The sequence below is a fragment of the Acomys russatus genome, chromosome 19, assembly GCF_903995435.1.
Source record: "Acomys russatus chromosome 19, mAcoRus1.1, whole genome shotgun sequence".
In the NCBI taxonomy this organism is placed as follows: domain Eukaryota; kingdom Metazoa; phylum Chordata; class Mammalia; order Rodentia; family Muridae; genus Acomys; species Acomys russatus.
Window position 1 is genome coordinate 34,871,462 of NC_067155.1, and position 21,953 is coordinate 34,893,414.

The 21,953-nt window shown below is 49.3% G+C and overlaps 1 protein-coding gene across 1 annotated transcript in view; it reads right to left on the reverse strand.

Annotated features, from left to right (window-relative positions):
- Window positions 1-21,953, reverse strand: part of Sdk1 (sidekick cell adhesion molecule 1) — a 952,579-nt gene that overhangs the window by 174,244 nt on the left and 756,382 nt on the right. Inside the window, exons 18-19 of the mRNA XM_051161155.1 lie at window positions 4,032-4,147; window positions 1,130-1,322 (exon numbers count right to left, since the gene is read on the reverse strand). Coding sequence (XP_051017112.1) covers window positions 1,130-1,322; window positions 4,032-4,147 — 309 coding nt within the window. The remainder of the gene's footprint in view (window positions 1-1,129; window positions 1,323-4,031; window positions 4,148-21,953) is intronic.

Sequence of the window (21,953 nt, forward strand, 5' to 3'; positions counted from 1 at the left end):
GCCTTTAATCCCAGCACTCGGGAGGCAGAGGCAGGCAGATTGCTGTGAGTTCTCGGCCAGCTTGGTCTACAAAGTGAGTCTAGGACAGCCAAGGCTACACAGAGAAACCCTGTCTCAAAAAACCAAAAACCAAAAACAACAACAACAAAAAAACCCATAAAAAGAAAGAAGTTATTGAGAAAGATACTGTATCTCTACACACACACACACACACACACACACACACACACACACACACACACACACACTCGCTCACACACACTCATATCATATAGAGACAGTGAGTTTCAAAATAATATATAAATGTTATAAGTGTGTTATGCTAAAACATGGATCTCAAGTAACTTTGTTGACCACTGTTTTTCCACTGTACATTATGTCTTGACAATTTTCCTTCCATTTTTTTGAGCTCCAAAGTTTGAGTTTTTAAAATAACTACAAGATATTTGTTATATGATCATTTCATTTCTTCCCCAACTGTCCCCATTTGGGACATCTAATGCTTTCACTGGTTTTGTTTATTGTCATTTTTAGAAATGGTTTTGCTCTGTAGCCCAGGCTAGCCCCAAAAGCACAGTCCTCCTGCCTAGCCTCCCGAGTGCTGGGATGAGCGTATATCACTGTGCCCATCTAGGCATCCCCTTGCATATGGTCTTGGTGTGTGCCTGTGGTTACTCCCCCAGATACCTTTACCCCACACTGTCCTTGTCACATCAGTTAGTTGCCTTAGAGCAGAGCAGGGTCTGGGGGAGTGACTGGGTGGAGGTAACACAAAGCTAGTCAAGGGCAGAGATGAAAGAGTCGGTGGGGAGGCATGGCTGGCAGCTAGGCAAAAAAGTGAGGGGATCAGAATTAAAGATCTGAATGACAGTCAAGCTCAGCAAGACTGATCATAGTAGGGCCATTTCCTCCATGGTTGCCCCACGGAGCCCCTCTACATTCCACGGCTCACCTGCCATTTTGCCATTTCAGGTTTACACTGGCTGGGATGACCACCTCTGCAAGAGCATCGAGCTACGGGGCTTCCCGGAGCCTTCTGTACTGCAACCCAGTACAGGAAGTGACGTGACTAACTCTTGACAAGAGGCCCTGAGAGGATGGGCTCAAACACACACAGAGGGACACTCACTGTCTTCGTGGGTCCACACAAGCTGAGGTGTGCTCGGAGGCCCATCCCCCGGGGTGGTGAAGCACAGGACGGATGTGAAGTAGGCTGTGAACTTCTTCAAGTTTGTTATGTAGCCGTGGTGGATTCCGTGGAAGTCGGGAGCAATAGTGACCACAGTGACAGTCTCGGGAGCATCTGCTGGCCATGCTAGAAGCTGGTAGGGAAAGGGTTAAAAAAAGACTGCTTTAAATTGAATTTCTTTATCTAACTATCTATCAAAATGATAGTTTACAATTAGTATGTCTTTAAAGAAAGCATAATCACAATTCAATGGCATATATATATATATATATATATATATATATATATATATATATATATATATATATATATGAGAATAAAACCCAGAGATTTACACACATTATGCAAGCATTCTACTTCTAATCCACACCCCAGCCCCTCACTGAGGGATTCTAGGCAGGGGCTCTACCACTGAGCCACACCCCAGCCCCTCACTGGGGGATTCTAGGCAGGGGCTCTACCACTGAGCCACACCCCAGCCCCTCACTGGGGGATGCTAGGCAGGGGCTCTACCACTGACCTATATCCCTGCCTACTTTTTACAGTTTTAAATCCTAAGTTTCCCAGGCTGGCCTTGAACTTGTGGTTCTCCTCCGCAGCTGAGACAGTAAGGCCTGGCTATAAATCCTATTATATCTTATAATCTCACTTCAAAAAACAGGTGAGTTTAAATATGTCTTACATATTTTTGTACAATCATACACATAGCTTTCTGTATATGAATGGAGCAAATGGCTGCTTAACTCTTGTTACAGTAGTAAATACTCCCTTAGACCTCCATCTTCTCTTAGGATACTACTGCACGTGGATTTGTTTTTCAAACAGTGAGGGGTAAAGTTGACATCATCTGTTAATTCAGCTAATTGGCTTGAGGAGATAAACACAAATACCCTCCAGATAGACATCTACATGGACTCAAAATATTTCAATAGGAACAATCTTAATGATTTATAATTGATGTTATATTGGTTTCCTAGAATGGATTTTAGGAGATAGGTTAGGATTTGAAATAAAGGGCACACACACAGGCCAGGAATGCGCCATAATTGCTCAATAGCTTGGCCAGCGTGTGGGAGACCTGGGTTCTACCACAGCACTGCATAAACCCAACATGGTGCACGTGCTCGTAGTTCCAGGACTAAGGAGGGGAATACTGGAGATACAAGAGTTCAAGGTCATCCTCAGCCACATACTGAGTTTGAAGCCAGCCTGGGCTACAGGAAATGCTGTCTTAAAAACAAGACGAGAAACAGCATATATGCATGTGTGCCTGCGTGTGTGCGTGCGTGCGTGCATGTGTGTATGTGTGCGAGTGAGTGTTTGTGTGTGCATGTGTGTGTCTGTGTGTGTGTGTCTGTGTGTATGAGTGTGAGTGTGTATATGTGTGAGTGTGTGTGTGTGAGTGTGTGTGTGTGTGTAAAACTGCACAGTGCAGGAAAAGCTGCTTTCTGCTTTGGCAAGGCTGGAGGCGGGAGTGACTTTTGGTCTCCTGACCATGCATCTCCAGGACTGATTCATTCTGAAAGCCAGCAGGCAGCAGGACACCACGCATCTGTGCCGATCAAACTAACAAGGCAGCCATCAGAGGCACGCAGTGTCCTCGCCACTCAGACCTGGCAGCAGATTCAGGAGTGATGGAGTTTCGGATTGATCAGTACAACTTCCCTTAAAAAAAAAAAAAAAAAAAAAAAAAAAGCATTTGCCTTCAGATGCCTCCGTGGAGGAAGCCGAGGCATGGCACGTTCCTAGCTCGGCCTGCCCTCACCACAGACAAACAGTGTTTGAGGGAGCTGAACCCAAATGGAAAAGAAAAATGAACCAAGTGCCAAGAATGACAACCTTTTGACTCCCTGAGACTCCTGCTGAGGGGTTAGTGGACCCACTTTTGCACAATGAACTCAGACTCCTAAGCCCAACTAGGAGAAGTTTATGTAGAGGAAAGAAACTCTGCTTCTGGGATGAGCATCCTGGCCCATGTTACCAGCACCAGAGATTCTGCTCCTTAGTTTAGTTTGCGCGGGGTGGGCACCCTGGACTGCTCTCTGGTCCCCATTCTTTAAACAGTCCTATCCCCAAAGTGGAGAGAAAAATGGTCTCTTTGCTGGACAAGGGTCTCCCTCCCATGAGTCCTTGCCCTTGAGTCTGAGTTCTGCCCAGAGAATTCGTTCCTGGAAGGAGCGGATGGACCAGGCTGACTCTGACCATCCCACATAGATCTCTCCTTTGTGTGTTTGTGTGTGTGTGTGCGCGTGTGTGTGTGTGTGTGTGTGTTGAATGTGTGTACATGTATATGCTAGGGTCGATGTATATGTGTGCCCACGGGTGTCCATGCATGTGAAGGCCGGAGGCTGTCTTTCTCAATCACTCTCCATCTTAGATTTCTGAGACAGTGTCTCTCACTGAACTTGGAGCTTATCGATTCGAGTAGGCAGGCTGGCCAGTGAGCCCTCGGGGATCTCCCGTCCCTGCTTCCCCAATGCTGGGATTACAGGTGTGCACTGCCACGTGCGGATCTTTTCGTCTTATAGGTTCTGAGGGACCACCCTCGTCCTCGTGCTTGTGTTCCTGCCTGGGCCATCTCCCAGCCTTCCCTGGCACCCGTTAATCTGACTAGAGCCCGGTCTCCTGTACCCTCGTATCCACTGATCATTCAAATTTCTCTCCTGGGACAACAGATAAGACAGGATAAATCGTGGCCCCACCATGGTTGTGGTGCCCCTCATTTGATGCCCTCGGTTTTCCGCGATGACGACACAGGAAGGGCGGAACCCACTGTTGTAATGTGATCAACACTGCCCACTAGTGGAGTGCCGTCTGGAGGCTCCAAACCCGGGCCAGGTACCTTGTATCCCTGGTTGATGCCGTTGATGAACTGCTGGGGTGGTGGGTTCCACAGGAAGTGCACGGTGGTGGAATTCACAGCCTCTGCCTGCACATTCTGTGGGGGTGCAGTAGGCACTGTTCCCATACGGAGCCACAAACGGCGGCGGAGGCCCCAGGGGGAGAAGAGACAAAAAAGAAATCTTAGTGCCACTCAGCAATCGGGGGCGAAGAAGGGAAGGGAGGTGAATGCCTCCCAAGCTAATCCTTGTGTAGCAACGAAGGAGAATCGGTCCGTCTCTCATGTTCTGTGGGAGAGTTGCTTCCTTAAGACAGAGGCAAGAGCTGCACTAGAGCAGTGGCCAGTCCCACAGATGGGCCTTTCCTACAGACATGAGATGGACACCACACTACACCTTTCCCTATTGTTTCCTCAACCATCTCTACTGCCACCTCAAGTCTTCACAGGCAAGGCAAGGTCACACCCAGAATGGCTTCCACTTGCTACTAGGTTCCAGAAGCTCCTGTCCCCGCTTCCAGTTAGTTTTTAACGGTTCCCTGGCAAGAGAGAAACTCGACCGACGAACTACCTAGATTAGATTGGTCTGTGGGGAACTGTCCTGACTGATGACGGCTATGGTAGGGCCCAGCCCACCGTGGGCAGCACCACGCCTTAGGCAAGTGACCCTGGGTTTTATATGACAAGAAACCTGGCTGAGCATGAGCTGGAGAGCAACGCTCCTCAGTGGGCTTTGCCTCCAGTCCCCATCCTGAATTGCTTCGCCCTCGCTGACGAACAGATTATGACCCGGAAGTAAGCCACATAACCCTTTTCCTTGCCTAAGTTACCCTATGTCGTGTTGTTTATCATAGCAACAGAAAAGAAACTAGAATCTTGTATGTGTGTGTGTGTGTGTGTGTGTGAGAATGTGTGTTTGCATGTGACTGCACACGGGTGTGCCAACCCCAGGCGTTGTTCCTCTGGTCCCATCCACATTTTAAAAACAGATTTACTGCCGGGCGTGGTGGCACACGCCTTTAATCCCAGCACTCCTGAGGCAGAGGCAGGTGGATCTCTTTGAGTTCAGCCTGGTCTACAAAGCAAGTCCGGGACAGACAAGGCTACACAGAGAAACCGTGTCTCGGAAAAAAAAAAACCAGATTTATTTATCTCTACTTTATGTATATGGGTGTTCTGCCTGTGTGTACGTCTGTGTGCCATGTGTGTGCCTGGTGCCCAGAGAGGGCAGAGAGGGTATTGGAGTCATTGGAACCTGAGTTGTGGATGGTTCTGTGCTCCCATATGGGTGCTGGGAACTGAACCCAGGTCTGCTGCAAGGGTGACAGGTGCTCTTAGCCACTGAGCCACAGCCGCAGCCCCTTCTATTCTGTGTTGCTGTTGTTTAATGCAATTCCTAGATATGATTACTTTAGGGGACCTGGTGCTTCCCAATTAGACTAAGCGAGCTGGTCAGTGAGCCCCACAGATCTACCTGTCTGTCTCCCCAACACTGGGATTATAAGCAGGCGCCACCATGTCTGGCTTTTAAAAAATGGGTTCTGGGGGTCACACTCAGGTGTTTGTGCTTTTTAAGGCAAGCACTTTACAGAATGAGCTACTGTTCCAGCTGCCCAAGAAACTTAGAGGAGGGTTGGGCTTATCTGGCTTTACCTCCGGGTCACAGTTTGCCACTGCGGGAAGTAACTCAGGCCAGGAATGCAGGCAAAGGCCACAGAAGAATGGTGCTCACTGGCTTGTTCATTGGCTCAAAACCATCGCACTCTGTGAGGTCAGCAGCTGTGCCCCACCACACCCTTCCCCAGAATGCCCTGCCTCACCACAGTCAGAAACAAGAGTGCCAACTGACCATGGATTGTGACTGCTCAGCCTAAATAAATTGATATGTCTTTATTTGGGATGCACCATGGGAGTACCTCAGTGATTATACGGAGGTTGGAGGATAACTTGTGGAAGCCAGGGCTCTCCTTCAGCAGTACTCTGGGACTGTCAGGCTTGATGACAGGTGTGTGTACTCGAGGCGCCATCTTTCAGTGGCCTTGAATTTTATTTATTTATTTTTGCCAGATTTTTGTATATTGTATTTTGTCAGGAAGACAGCAACAACAAAACAGAGTGACACATTCTGGAAGCTTTTTGCGGGGGCAGTGAGGGGAGTTGACTTTTGGAAGAAAGGCAGACCTTGGCAGGAAACTGAGCCTGAAAAATGGTACTCCTGGCTGAGGGGTGCGGGGGTGGGATAGGGGTGGGGGGCTGGAGGTGGGGAGGCATGGTGTGAACTGAGAAGGTGGACAGGCCCCCTTCACAGGAACACAAATGCCCAACACAGTGGCTGGTCTTACATATGGTGGGCCTTGGAGACAGGAAAGCTTGCTGGGAAAGGTTAGTGCCCTTCCAAGCAGGGCTGCTCCAACTCGCCAGACTGTGAGTCCTCTCAGGGCAGGAAGGACAGCCCCTGGCTCTTTAGGAATTTGTTTCCACAGTGAAGGAAGCACAGAAACCCAAAGGATCCTTAGGCTCCAGGTAAAGAAAAAGACACAAAGCCCAGGGTGGTGACGTGGTCCTGTTAACAATGGCAGCCTAGAGCTGGCGCTGTGGCTCAGTGGGCAGCACACTGTTTAGTATGCGGGAAGGAAGCCCTGGCTCACACCTGTGGTATAACATAAGCTGGGTGAGGTGACACAGGAAGGAGAGGCAGGAGGATCATCCACAGCTACATCCACAGCTGCATCCACAGCTACATCCACAGCTGCATCCACACCTGCATCCACAGCTACATCCACAGCTACATGCACAGCTACACCACAGCTACATCTGCAGCTACATCCACAGCTACATCCACAGCTGCATCCACAGCTACATCCACAGCTGCATCCACAGCTACATCTGCAGCTACATCCACAGCTACACCACAGCTGCATCCACAGCTGCATCCACAGCTACATCCACAGCTGCATCCACAGCTACACCTGCAGCTACATCCACAGCTACACCACAGCTGCATCCACAGCTGCATCCACAGCTACATCCACAGCTGCACCCACAGCTACATCCGCAGCTACATCCACAGCTACATTCACAGCTGCATCCACAGCTACATCCACAGCTGCATCCACAGCTGCATCCACAGCTACATCCACAGCTGCATCCACAGCTACATCCACAGCTACACCACAGCTACATCCACAGCTGCATCCACAGCTGCATCCACAGCTACATCCACAGCTACATCCACAGCTACATCCACAGCTGCATCCACAGCTGCATCCACAGCTACATCCACAGCTACATCCACAGCTGCATCCATAGCTACATCCACAGCTGCATCCACAGCTGCATCCACAGCTACATCCACAGCTGCATCCACAGCTGCATCCACAGCTGCATCCACAGCTACATCCACAGCTACATCCACAGCTACATCCACAGCTACATCCACAGCTGCATCCACAGCTACATCTGCAGTTGCATCCACAGCTACATCCACAGCTGCATCCACAGCTGCATCCACAGCTACATCCACAGCTACATCCACAGCTGCATCCATAGCTACATCCACAGCTACATCCACAGCTACATCCACAGCTGCATCCACAGCTACATCCACAGCTACACCACAGCTACATCCACAGCTGCATCCACAGCTACATCCACAGCTACATCCACAGCTACATCCACAGCTACATCCACAGCTGCATCCACAGCTACATCCACAGCTACATCCACAGCTGCATCCACAGCTACATCCACAGCTGCATCCACAGCTACATCCACAGCTACATCCACAGCTGCATCCACAGCTACATCTGCAGTTGCATCCACAGCTACATCCACAGCTGCATCCACAGCTACATCTGCAGTTGCATCCACAGCTACATCCACAGCTGCATCCACAGCTGCATCCACAGCTACATCTGCAGCTACATCCACAGCTACATCTGCAGCTACATCCACACCTGCATCCACAGCTACATCCACAGCTGCATCCACAGCTACATCTGCAGCTACATCTGCAGCTACATCCACAGCTACACCACAGCTACATCTGCAGTTGCATCCACAGGTGCATCCACAGCTGCATCCACAGCTACATCTGCAGCTACATCCACAGCTACATCTGCACTACATAGTAGTCCGGGTTAGATAAGACCCATCTCAGACAAACACCAAACAAACAAAAATAACTTCACTCCCATGGGTCTTCTTCATCATCTCGTCTCATGCAGAGATGGAAGAACTGAGAATCTATCACGTCGTCTCTCAGGTGACTTCCAGTCACCCCCATGACCATGGCATCCCCAAGTCCTTTCCTCCACACATAGCAGGGAAACTGCCCCACTTCCCTTTCAGTGCCACGTGAACCTTGCACATTAAGAATAGTCCCAAGGGCAACTGTGTCTGGGATGTGGAACATTGGAGGGAGACTCAGACATCGGAGTCTCTGAGGAAAGGAAAGCCTGACAAACAATGGAATTATGGCTTCTCTGTAGCTCACAGAGACCTGAAGAGGAAACAGGAGGAGAAGGAAGGAAGAGGAAGGGGGAGGGGAGGGAAGGGGAGGAGGGAAGGGGAGAGGGGAGGGGAGAAAAGGGGAGAGGGGAGGAGGGAAGGGGAGAGGGGAGGGGAGGGAAGGGGAGAGGGGAGGAGGGAAGGGGAGAGGGGAGGAGGGGAGGAGGGAAGGGATGAGGGTAGGGAAGAGAGGGGTGAGGAAGGGGAAAGGGTGGTGAGGAAGGGAGTGGCCAGTGTGCAGCTGGGCTAGGGCATTTACTAAGGCAACCAAAGGCTGACTCTGCGGGGGCTTCAAGGATGCTGCCCATCTGGAGGAGGAACACAGTAAGACTTGCTGGTGTTTCCGGGAAGAATCCCATCGGGCATTTGAGGAATAATTAAACAATTCTCAATCATTATCCAACATTGCAGATGAGAACAGAGGCCCACAGACAGCCACCTCTCCTGAACGTAAGTTCAAAACACAACCGAGAAATTACTGAAAAGATCAAATTCAGCAATATATAACGATGGCGAAGCCTTATCTCGTGGGATTCGTGCAATAAATGCAACAGTGGTCCAATAGTTGACGATCAATCACAGCAAAGCACCAAACCAACAGAATGAAGCAAACCCAATCTTAATAGGGTTAGAAAAAGCATTTGATGAATTTTAAGATCTAATCATGATTTAAAAAAAAAAAAAAACCACACCTCTCCACTGAGTAGGAATTTAAAAGAACTTGGTAAACGTGATAAAGGGCATCTGTAACGCACCTGCAGCTGCGATCTCATTTGAGATGAGTGCTTGAAAGATGTCACTGAGATCAGGGACGAGGGAGGATGGAAGGCATCCTGTGTGGCTTTTCTATTTGGCAAGTCCAGACCAGTGAAGACAAGAAAAAAGGAGGAGGCAAACTGACAGGGAGGGGCTTCCTACCTGTAGGCAATATGACTGTCTGCACAGAGAACCCACGTCAACTCCAGGAAAGCTTCAAGAACTAAGAGAGGCTGGCAGAATTGCAGGCTGCAAGGTCAAAAGCTCAAAAATCAATTCTGTGTCTAAACACAAGCCGTAAATAATTGGGAATTGAAATTTAAAAATTAGTTCCATTTAGGGAGCTGGGAAATGGCTCATTTTGGTAACGTGCTTGCTGTACAAGCATGAGAATCCAGAACTCCTGCATCCCCATTAAGAAGGTGGGGCATCTCTGGGCATCCTTATCCAGCCAGCCTCATGAACCAGTGAGCTGCAGGCTGGCCAGCGAGAGGCCCTGTCTCAAACACACAAAGTAGACTGTATGCTGTGGAATGGTACCTAAGGTTGACCTTTGGCCTCTACACATATGTGCCCAAACATGTGATACCCCCACGCTCACAGTCCCACGTAAAGTAGCAATGAAAACATGAAGTAGATACAAGCGTGGAAATGCGTTAGGTCTGAAAGTTACAAAGCCACTTACATACAAGCTCTAAATAAACAGTATGGGAGAATCAGAGGGGTGACCGTAGAGGCAAGGGGACTGTTCTCCAAAGTGGTCCACAGTTTAGCATGAGCTCAGCAAATGCACAGCCAGATACTCTCTATAAACTGAAAACAAACGTGGTTTTCAATTTACAGGGAAGAACAAAGGAGGTAGAATAGACAAAAGAATTTTGAAGGGGGAAAAAAAAAAAAGAAAAAAAGAAAAAAGAAAACTAGATAAACTTTACTACATAATTAAAGGTGGTCGGAATCTTTAGCAACAAAAAAAAGTGACACTGGGAAACAGAAGAAATATAATGTCCAAGCCATAGAAAGAAATCTAGAAACGAGTCACACAGGTACCAACTGGCGTTCAGAACAGCACGCGGGATTCTGCAAAACCTGGAAGCTGCTATCAAAGTAGAAAGAGGACTTCCAGATGTACCTCATGCAGGAGGATTATGCATGGCTTCAGAGCAAACCTGTCACTCTCAAACCTCTAGAGCAGATAACCATGTCACTGGACCAGGTGACAACATGTGGGGATGGTTCTCCAAGGTTCTCCTGTGAGATGAGATGAGTCAGAACTGAAGCCCACACAAGGCTGTGTGCAGTGTGCATGGCAGCTTGAGTTGCCTCCCAACTACAACTCCACTGGTGAAGGGGGTGACAAGTTGGGGGACTACACCCCTAGGGTGACAGTTAGTACTGATTATCAGGTGGACAGGATCTACCGTCACCTGGGAAAGGCGTCTGTGAGAGAGTTCCTAGACTGGGTTAACTGATGTGGGATGGCCAAACCCCCAGGGTGGACAGCACCGTCCCAGGGGGTGCTGGGCTGGATAAACAAGGAGAAAGCAAGCCAAGCAACAGCATTCACTGCTCTCTGCTTCCTGTCTATGCATGCAATGTGAGCAGCCGCCTCCTGCTCCTCCCTGCCATGCCTCCCCCACCATGATGGACTGTGTATCCTCAAACTGTGAGCCAAAATCAACCCTTCCTCTTTTAAGTTGCCTTTCTCAGTGTATTTTTTTTTTAATCACAGCAACAGGAGGACAACTAATACATATGGGATGATAGACTGTCCAGCAACAAAGAGAACCATCTGCCATCACACATGAACATGTGTGACAGCCCCCTCCCTCAGTACTGTAATCCCAGCACTTGGGAGGGGGAGGTAGGGGAGTCAGGAGTTCAAGACTCAGCTGCACAGTAAGGCTACACAGGACCCTGTCTCCAAACAAACAATTCACATGCACTGCACCACTGGGAAAGGAGCTAGTTCTAAAGGCTCCATATTGAATTCCTTCTTCTACTTGGTCTGTCCATCAGAAGTAAACTGGGAGACGAGTGGATGATAAGGATGGGGACGGTTGGAGTCTGAATGCAAAGAGGCAGGACTAGGAAGCCTACATCATGTGACTGCCCTGTATCAACCACTGTAGTGAGTGTGGATTCAAAATGTGTCTCAAAAATGTGACACTGTATACCATTGCTGGTAAATTATAACACTAGTTATCTCAAAGGCATCAATAAGCCTTCAATGAAAACACTAAGAGAAGAGACTCTGTGTGTGTTGTGTATGTGTGTTGTGTATGTCCGTATGTGGGTGTGTGATGTGCACATCTTTGTATATGTGTGGTGTGTATGTCTTTATGTGGTGTGCATGTGTATGAGTGTGTTTGTTTGTGTGTGTGTGTGTGTGTGTGTGTGTGTGTGTGTGAATACATGTGAACATGCAAGGGTACAACCTCAGGTATTATTCCTCAGGTGTTGTGCACTTTTGTGTTTTTAGACAGGGTCTCCATGGCACGGGGTAACCAATCGGGCAGGCTCTGCTGGCTGGTCCCTAAGCACTGGAGAACTACCTATCTCTGTGTCCTTGGATCTTGGATTCCAAGCAGAGGTCACCAAGCATGGTTGGGTGTTTCGGTTAGCGTGGGTTTCTGGAGTCCTGAACTCAGACTTGCACAGCAGCTGAGCCATCTCCCGTGCCCCCTCCTGCCAGAGAAGGGATTCATGTCCATGGTGCTGACATCCTTCCTGGGAGTCTGGGGCGGGCCATGTGTGAAGTTCACAGACCCTGTGCTGGAGAAGCCATGCATGGGTGCTGTAGGGACAGTCCCTAGGGAGCTTTCCTTGCCACTGCCAGCCACTGCCACTTCCAGCTGCCACCAAACTGAAAGAGTGACACTTTGTCTAATACTAGGAGCTACCTGTTGGTTCTTGACCCGGAAAAAGTCAAGGCAACACAACACAGTGGCAACCAGGATAATGTCGGGGGATGGCTTGGTGGTTTGCCTCATGGTGCTGTGCAAGCCTGAGGACTGCTTTGGATTCTAAGCGTTCACATAAATGCAAGGTTGGCGGGTTGCCTATATCCCAGCCTTGGAAGGCAGAGTCATGGGATCCTCAGAGCAAACAGGCTAGCCCTATCGCTCAGCTCTGGGCCTGATTGAGAGGCCCTGGCTCAGTGAGTAAGGGGAAAGAGTGATGGGGGATGGTTGCAGACATCAACCTTGGGCCTCTGTGTGCAAGTAAAAATATGCACACATATGCAACACACACATACACAGACACGATGAAAACAAAACACAAATGAAACAAAGTCAGTGTGTGTTGAAAGAGAAAAGAGGGGGAAGGAGGAAGAAGAAAAGAGTGAAGAAAGGGGAGTCAGGGGCTGCTTGACAGTGAGAATTATTTTCTTGCAACCTTCTGGTATTTTCCTCGGGGGTCCCCCAAAAACTCATGCATAAAGGGTCTCTTTGGGATGCATTTATTTCTGCCAGGCTAGTAATGCTAGGAGAAGGAGAGGGTCCTCGAGGCTGTTCCTGGATCTTCACTCTCCCTTCCCTTCTTCCCTTCCTTCCTTCTTTCCTTCCTTCCTTCCTTCCATAAGGAGGTAAACAGCTCTGCCCCCATCACACACTCCACACCACCGTGTTCTGCCTCACCGTGACCCAGGAACACCAGGGTCAAGCTAGCATGGGCTGAAGCCATGAGCCAAAGCAACTCTTCCCCATTTAGGCTGCTTTTTCCCAGCGTTCTGGCACAGCGATGGACAGCGGACTCTCCCAGGTTCGTTATCCACGGCAGTCTGGGTGACTCAGCTCCCATGCTCTGTCAGCCCCAGTTACTGCCTGTGCAGTTCCGGCAGGCTTCCCTGCCTCACGGTCACCTCTCTGAGGTAAGGCAAGGGGCAGCTGTTCCACAACACACATTTCGCATCATTTAAGTCAAGAGTCATGTCCTGAAGTTTCAAAATGGGGTTTACATCTTCACTTCCATCCCTGTCCAGTGCCTCTCTAAGCCTCAGGTAAATCTCAGAGCACCAAACATTAGGGATGACTTCACCTGGTTGAGCCAATAAGTAAGCCGCTTCCTGTCTGTGAAGGTTAGTCTTTACTGTCAAGTTGACTGCATCTGGGATGAACTAAGAAACATGCCCCTGATGGGTCTGTATTTCCTTGAAGAATTTACAAGATGAAGGACAATCTTCCCCCAGGACAGATACTTTCCAGGGGGGCTACCCAGACCTAAACACACGTGAGGGAAAGGCTGCTGGTTTTTGCCTACCTGCCTGCCTTTGCCTTTTGCTGGTGAGTGCATCTGCACTGTAGCTGCCTCCACCGATGCGCTAGCCAACCTTTGAAGACACCAGAACTCAGTGCCTTTGTCCTTCCAATGGGGACCAGGGACCCTTTGTTCTCCAGGACTCCTCCAGGCCTTCGGAGGCAGGTAGGACTTCTGAACCTTCAGCTTCATGGGCTGAGCAGCGACTGGGTTCTCAGTCTCTTCAGCATGCACAGCGCCACTGTTGGACCACCAGCCTGTATCTAATAAATGCCCTTTGTGATACACATTCATTCTGAGGGTTCTGTTCCTCTAGAGAACCCTCACACATAGACCTTGCTTCCTCGCTACACAAAATCTTGAGTCATAGTCAAATAAGAAAGAAAATCAAGCAATTCTTTCACGCAAACTACCAAATCAAGTAATTCTTTCACTCTGGAGCCATAGCACCCTACACTCTTGCCTCTCTATCTCCAGTCCTGAATGGACATCTGTTGTCACCCAGGGTTTTATTGAAACATTCCCCATTATTCTCAGGCCTCTTGTGTTCCCCGCTCCTCGGCTTCCTTTTCTCCTAATTACTGTCATTAGAAATTACTCATATATTTGAGAACAATGGAACCAAAAATTCCCTCAGGAGAGACAAGGAAAGAGCTGTAGCCAATAAGTCCTTCCAGGCAGTGCTTTCAAATGGAAGAATGGCTTTGGCAAGAGAAGTCTTCATCAAGGTGATGCCTTCACCATGACCTGTCTGGAGAAAAGATAGCCCCTGGAAGAGTGAGGGCCACAGCCTGGGTTCTGTAGAGCTGGCTTCCAGCCTAGCCTCCTCCCAGACTTCCTGTTGGAAGCTGCCACTTCCTGCTGCTCAAAATGAGGCCTCTGAGGACATTTTCTCCCCACCAAAAGTCTGTACTCCTACGGGCAACCTCCTTGAAGCAACCTCAGCCGGCCGAGGTGACAGGTGTTAGGTTCTTTTCTACTTTATGCTGAAAGGGGCGGGGGTTGGAGTGTCTGGTCACACAGTGGCACACACCTTTAACCCAGCACTTGGGAGGGAGATGGCTCTCTGTGAGTTCAAGGTCAGCTTGGTCTATGCCAGGATAGCATTTCACTAAATAATTGCGCCTCTGCCCAGGCCTGGGTCTGTTGTCAGTGTTAAGTTGCACACAGCAGACACCCCTGTGCGAACTTTCTCTATTCCCAGACCCAAACACAAGAAGTTCTACCATGCCAGGGGACCTATCTAAGAAAGATAAGAGGGGAAAGGCAAAACTAGAAGAGTGGCTTTACATGGGAGTAGGAGGGTGAAGGGGGCCATGGAAATGCCTGAAGGTAATGAAGAGACAGTGGCCGTGACATCCATAGAGTGAGGGAGGAAAGGCTGGGCAGGGCAAAGTGGTCCTCCATAGTGCCTAGGCTAGGACACCAATGCCATAGAGCATGTGGCAATCCTTGCTTCTGGCTCTTCTGAGCTTCAAGCTGAGGAAGCCACATCTGCGAAGTTCATGCAGGCACCGCAGGTGAGTACATGAAAACTCCAGTGTGAAGACAGTAGCTCTGACATTCAAAGGCCTAACCATGGACACGCTGAGTAGCTGTACACTAAGTAATCATAGAAAAAAGAGGGGATGAGGGGCACACGATGTATTAGTTTCCAATGATGAGCGATACTGCCACAAACTGGTCAGCCAGCCCCTTCTTCCACTCTCAACCAATGATGTGAGATTACAGACTGATCCCGTTGGAAAACACATTAGGTCAATGGCTAAGTTAGAATTCTTCAAGTCAACTGACTTCAACTTCAGACTTTGATTTATATATAATAAAAAAATATATATATTATTTATATATAATTTCATCTCTGGTAATTGCATGCTTGTGCACCACATGCTCATCATCTATGTACACATGCACTTGAGCACCTGTGTAGGTATGTATGTGCATGTGCACGCATGCGCGCGCGCGCGCGCACACACACACACACACACACACACACCAGTGTGTGTATAGCTATGTGTCTCTCCACATATCTGATCCATGCATGGTGGCTTCTTGCTACTCAGACAGGTCCTGTCCTCTTGTTGCATTAATATAAGATTCAAGACATCACGGGGCCAAGAGTCCAGTAGGGAAAACAAATACTCAGGATTCTGAATGGCAAAGGCTGCTAAGAAGGGCAGCAGGAATTTCCTTGAGAATGCTCCTATAAACTGGGCGGTGGCGGTGCACGCCTTTAACCCCAGCACTCGGGAGGCAGAGGCAGGTGGATATCTGTGAGTTTGAGGTCAGCCTGGTCTACAAAGTGAGTCCAGGACAGTCAAACAATCAAGGCTACACAGAGAAACCCTGTCTCAAAAAATCAAAAAACAAACAAACAAACAAACAAACAAACAAACAAAAAAAAAAAAAGAAAAGAAAAAAAGAAAGAAAGAAAGAAAGAAAGAAAAGAAAAGGAAAAAGGAAAAAGGAAAAAAAAAGGATTGTTCCTATAGTTGGGTGGGGGAGGGGGGGCGTGTCATCCCCAGAGACACATCATTAAGTGCAAATTGCTACATTTAAAACAAGGCTCCAAAATGGACTCTCATGAAACAGCATGGTGTGCTGGCCCATGAAACGACCATACCCAGACTCTGGTACATAGTGCTACTTCTGAGCTGAGTGGTGGTGGTAGCACCACCTTTAATCCCAGCACTTGGGAGACAGAGCAAGCAGATCATTGTGAGTCCTAGGCAAACCTGGTCTATAAAGCAAGTTCCAGGACATCCAGGGCTACACAGAGAAACCCTGTCTGGAAAACTAAAATGATGATGATAACGATGGTGGTGGTGGTGGTGGTGACGATGATGATGGTGGTGGTGATGATACTCCTGTGCACCTTCAGTCAGAGCATAAGTCACCTTGCTGAGGATACCCAAAGAGTTTTCCAGACTGTAGATGCAGGCACTGTGGAGACTGCTACTCCACCCTAAGTTCTCATCCGGGGGCTCCCAGCAACCCTGCTCAGCATCCCCAGCATAACTCCTTAGACGCAGCTTTCTTAGCTCATACGTCACTTTGCCCTTCTGCAGTACCTTGTAAATATCTTTTGAGATAGGCTGGGTTGCCCAGGCTGGCCTTGATCCTCTCGCCTTCACCTCCCGAGTGCTGGGATTACAGGTGTGCACCACCATGACCAGTATATTCTCTGCTCTACATCCTAAAGGTTTTATTTTTCTCTTGTTAGACAGAAACCTGTTGGCCCCACTCTTGTCTCCTGGGCACTCTTTCCAACTCTCAAAGCCTCCAGCCTGGGGCTGCCGAGCCAGGCCTTTTCTTGCATGCACTGCTGCTCTGAGCCCATCTGAGGAACAGGGTTTTCTCATCATCCCTCTGGCCAGTCACCACGAGCTCACTTCCACACCCCATCGGGCATCATTGAACCAGCATGCTGACCAGCTGATAAGCAACTGAGTCCCTTTTGAAGGGAAGTTAAGGTCAGGGTCAGAGGTACCCTTAGGTCGACAGCACCCAGGTCCTTTGATGGACTTGTGGAATGCTGTTCTCTGAGCACACAACAACCATGGCATCCTTACCAGAGTAGCTCTTGGCGTTCCCTTGCAGAGGATGGGACCGGTAGGGTGTTACTCCTCATCTGAGATTCCAGCTACTCCCTCCTACAGCCGCTCCCAGCTCTACACAACTCTGCCCTGCTGCATGTGGCCTTGGGTGATGGGAGGTGCTATAATAAAGTGTAGAAGGGGAAGCTGAGGGCCGTAGGGCACCCCAATTATGACATTATGGGGAAGTTGTCACCAATAGTGGGGTAGGTGAGAGTTTTGAGTGGTGTGGCTGTTCTGAGGCCCTCCATGATTCTGCAAGTGATTCCTCACGCAATCAACCCATCATTCCCCAAGCTAGACTAGGGTGGTCGGGTCGTTGTTGTTGTTGTTGTTGGTGGTGGTGGTGTGGTATATGGGGTAGGTAGGTACTGGTCCCCACTTCATAAGGAAGAGGTCACAGGATAGTGACTGTGATGCAGGCAGGTCTCTCTCCCCATCCCCAGTAACTCCGTCACGCCTAACTGTGCCATTTCAAGTTACTCCCGCTACACTGCACTTGCCCGTTTCCATGATCAAACTAATGGAGTAACTTATTTTTGACTTCTGACTCTGGGGTAGGACTGAAGACTCCTCAGCTGCGACCCTCACAATCATCAGATTGTCTCTACTTCCTCTGAGTTGCCGACCAAAAATGGATGCTGGAAGTTACACGGAAGGCAGCCTCCAAGTGTTGACCGTGGAGCCAGTGGCTCTTAGGATGTCGAGAGCGGTCAACACGGGGGTTTATCCAAATACTTGCTACCCAACCTCCATCCTATCTTACCCATGGGGTGCTTGTAGATGACTTGGTGAGTGAATGAGTCGATGGATAAAATTCAAGACCCAGAAGGAATGTGGGCCTTGGATCTATCAATGTAGCGGCTTTGCCCATGAAGGAAGCAGGCTGGTAGGACAGTGCGGATGCTTGAAGGGGGCTCTTCCTCAGGAGTCTCTGGCATTTGAATGCTTGGTCCCCCGCTGGTGGCTGGTTAGGGTGGATTAGGAGCTGTGGTCTGGCTGAAGGAAGTATGTGGGCTTAGCAGTTTCAAAAGGCTCATGGTCCATTTTCGGTCAGCTCTCTCTGCTCCCTGTTTGCAGGCTGAGATGTGAGCTTCCCCAGCACCATGCCTGCCTGCCTCTTGCTACGCTACCTGCCTTGATGGCGATGACTGTCTGTCCCTCGGGAGCCATAAGCTCAAACAAACCCTTCCTTCTATCCGTTGCCCTGTTCATGATGTTTTATCACAGCAATAGAGTAGCTGCTAAGATGCTAGGATGACACTCACTCTGAACAACACACACGGGGTTCTGGATCCTTTAGGCTGCTTTCTTCTTGGAGAAACCCAAAGTCTGCCCTCTACCATATGCCCAGAGCCTAGCATTGGCTCTGTTTAATGTGCTCTCTGGAGTGTGTGTGTGTGTGTACGTGTGTGTGTGAGTGTTTGTGTACATGTTCATGTATGTGCAGATGCATGTATTTGTAAGCAAGTGGATTTCTTAAGTCTGTGTGTGTGTGTGTGTGTGTGTGTGTGTGTGTGTGTGTGTGTGTGTGATTCCTGATGCACCCTCCATCTTGTCTTCTGAAACAAGGTATCTCCCTGGGACCCGACCCGAAACTCACCAAGTAAGCTACGCAGACCGGCCAGTGAGGCCCAGGGATCTTCCTGTCTCTGCCTTCTCTGTGCTGGGATTACAGCTGTTATGTCCCCACGGTGGCTTTTTAATAAAATGTGGGGTCTGGGAATCGAACTCAGGTCCTTCTGCTCACTCATAGGGCACTTTACTGGCTGAGCTATGTCCCTAGGTTCCTCTTCTGAGCCCTTTTCACAATGTCCTCCATCCCTGGTAAGAAAGTGATGGCTTTAAACTTCTCAATAGGGAGGCGTATCAAAGCCTGGGAACAAGGATGACAGGAAGAGCACGCTGCTCGACTTGAAAGGAGCCAGTCTGTCTTTGGTCACTTCTCCTAAAGTGCCAAAGACATAAAAGCAAATTCAGCAAGGATCCCAAATGGAAGTCTCCTCGGGACATGCGCACACGTTCCCATTGCCTGCCTCTGCCTTTCTTTCCAAAGCGGTGAGCTGTAACTTAGGAAATCCCACTACTGCAGTTTCTGGGAACAGTGATGGCTCCTCCTGGAGGCACCACTTCTCTGTAGTCACAGATCAGTGACTGTGTGGAGAGCTAAGGCTCCATTGCAGAGCCCCAGCCAGTCCTCCAGGGACAGCGATTCCCCTTAGAGCTGTCAGTCAGGGTTTGAGGTTTCAGCTCCCTGCAATGACATTATTCTACTTTGGGTCTCTGGAGGAGGTGCTCAAGTTACAGTATGTACCGGAGCCAACAGAGGTAGCACAAAATACTGGTTAGGCCCCACCTCTGAGGTGCAGATTCTGGGAGCTCTGGGCAGAAAATGCAGATTTAAGGAGCTCCTAGAGCAGCCAGTTCTCAACCGGTGGGTCATGACCTTTTTTTGGGGGGGGGTGTTGAGCGGTCTTTTCACAAGGTGGCATATCAGATATCCTGCATATAAAATATTTACATTATGATTTATAACTGTAGCAAACTTACAATTATGAAATGGCAACGGAAATAATTTTATGGTTGTGGGTCACCACAGCACAAGGGACTGTATTAAAGGGTCACAGCATTAGGAAGGTTGAGAACCACTGCCCTAGGGGGTCAAAGGTCCACAGACTGTGGCATAGGGTTACTGTCTGAGGCCCCAATCCCAGGCATTTTCCACTCCCTCTCTCCCTCTTTTCTTCCTTCCCCTCTTTCTCTTTCCTTCCTCCTTCCCTCTCCTCTTTCTTTCCACCCTTATTTGGACCTTTCTTCCCTTTCTTCTCCCTCCTTTGTCCCACTCCCCCCCCCCTTTCTCCCTCAATTCTTGTACTCTGTTTCTGGATACAACTTGACAGAGAAAACCCCCATTCCCCAAGCCCTCTCCTTCCTTCCTGCCAGCTGCTCCCTGCAAGACCTTCCATGATGACACCAGGTCACACACTCCCTACAGCCCCTGTGCGTTGTTTTGTTTTCACACCTTGACCTGGCCTGTAAATCAGACAACAAATGAAGATAACTCAAAGCTCATTTGGGACATCCTCCTGTAAATGCTAGATGTCCCTAAGGATCACTTCCTCTGCATCTGTATCAGTCTACATCAGTGGAAGATGTACTATAAAAACAATGGCCGATGCCACTTGCCCAGGATGCACAAGGCCCTAGGTTCAATGGCCAGTGCTGTGGTTTGAAGGATAATGTCTTTCATGCTCCTGGGTTGTGGAACACTTAGCCCCCAGCTGCTGCTGGTGTTTTGGGATATTGCGGAAGCTCTGGGGGATGGAGCCTCAGTGGAGGAAGTGGCTCACTAGGGGCAGGCTAGAGGTTTGTAGGCCACCCCACTTTCCAGTCCCTCCATTTCCTGTTCTGCTGAGATGTGAACCACATCTCATGTGCTGCGACCACAACTGAGCGCCACTCCACTGTAACAACAGGCTGTTTCCCCTCAAACCAAGAGCCTCACACAACCTTCCTAAGTCACTTCTTGGTCACAGTACTGGCACAGCATGGAAGGAAGGAAGGAAGGAAGGAAGGAAGGAGGAGAGGCAGGGAGGAAAGAACAAAAGGTCAGGCGAAAGAGCCCTCAGGCTGGGGAGATGGCTCAGTGAGTAACAGTGCTCGAAGCTTATGCGCAGGACCCAGCTTTCGTTACCAGGTGTATCACAACTGTCTGGAACTCTAGCTCTAAGGGTTCCAGTGCCGCCTTCTGGGCTCCACGGCACTGTGCTCATTCACGGACCCACCCACCCATATGTGTGTGTGTGTGCGCGCGCGTGTGCGCGTGTGCTCGCACGCATTTTTTAAAATCTCCAAAAACGCAGGAAACCTCGGATGACATGAATCTACATCACTGGGGTGCAAGATGAGTCACTTGAAATTCCAGTGACACTAAGTGGGGAACATTGCGAGGCTTTGCGGGTGGAGGACACAGGCCTCGGGCCTCTGCCGTAGGAAGGAAGGCTGGCCTCTGCATCCTGCTTATCCCCTCCTGGAAGACCTGCCACTGAGCTTGACAATGCAGAGGAGCCCCAGGTGGTGCTGCAGCACTGGCTGAATTCAGTACAGGGTGAAATTATGGCTCCTCGACCAACATGACGTTTATAATCTAACGCACCCAGTTGCATTATTAAGACAATGCTATCTCATCAGTTACAGACAGGCCATGAAATTAGAGGAACTAACAGGATAAACTGTCATCACTTCTTCAGCCTTTATCCTCAAGAGCACGGCCAGTTCTCTTGGGGGAGGGGCTGTGGCATATATAATTCTTATCATTGTTGTTTAGTTGTTTGCTTGTTTGTTTTCTGAGACAGAATCTCACGTAGCCCAGGCTAGCCTTGAACTTATGTATCCAAGGATGACCTTGGATTTCTGATCCTCCTGCCTCTGTGGGCCTGGCTTATGTTATGCTGGGGATGACGCTCAGAGCTTTGCTAAGCAAGCATTCTACTGATCCTGTTATCCTTTAGGGAGCAGGAGGCCGCACAGTCAGCATTTTGGGATACGAAAGTCTCTTAGCTCAGGCTCCCTGCATGGGGGCTGTGTTCTGTGAGGACTGTACTTCTGTGCTCTCTTCTGGAAGGCAGGATGTGATCTCCTCAGTGTCACCCCTCGTTCTGATGATAAGTCAAGGTAAGAGCCCATCCCAGCCACACTGCAAACAGAAGCTGGCCTGGAGCTGCCACTGGTGGGTTTGCAATCCCATGCAAGATGGTGTGGGCATTTGCCACAACGGCATGGCCCTGTCTCCCCGGCCCTAAAA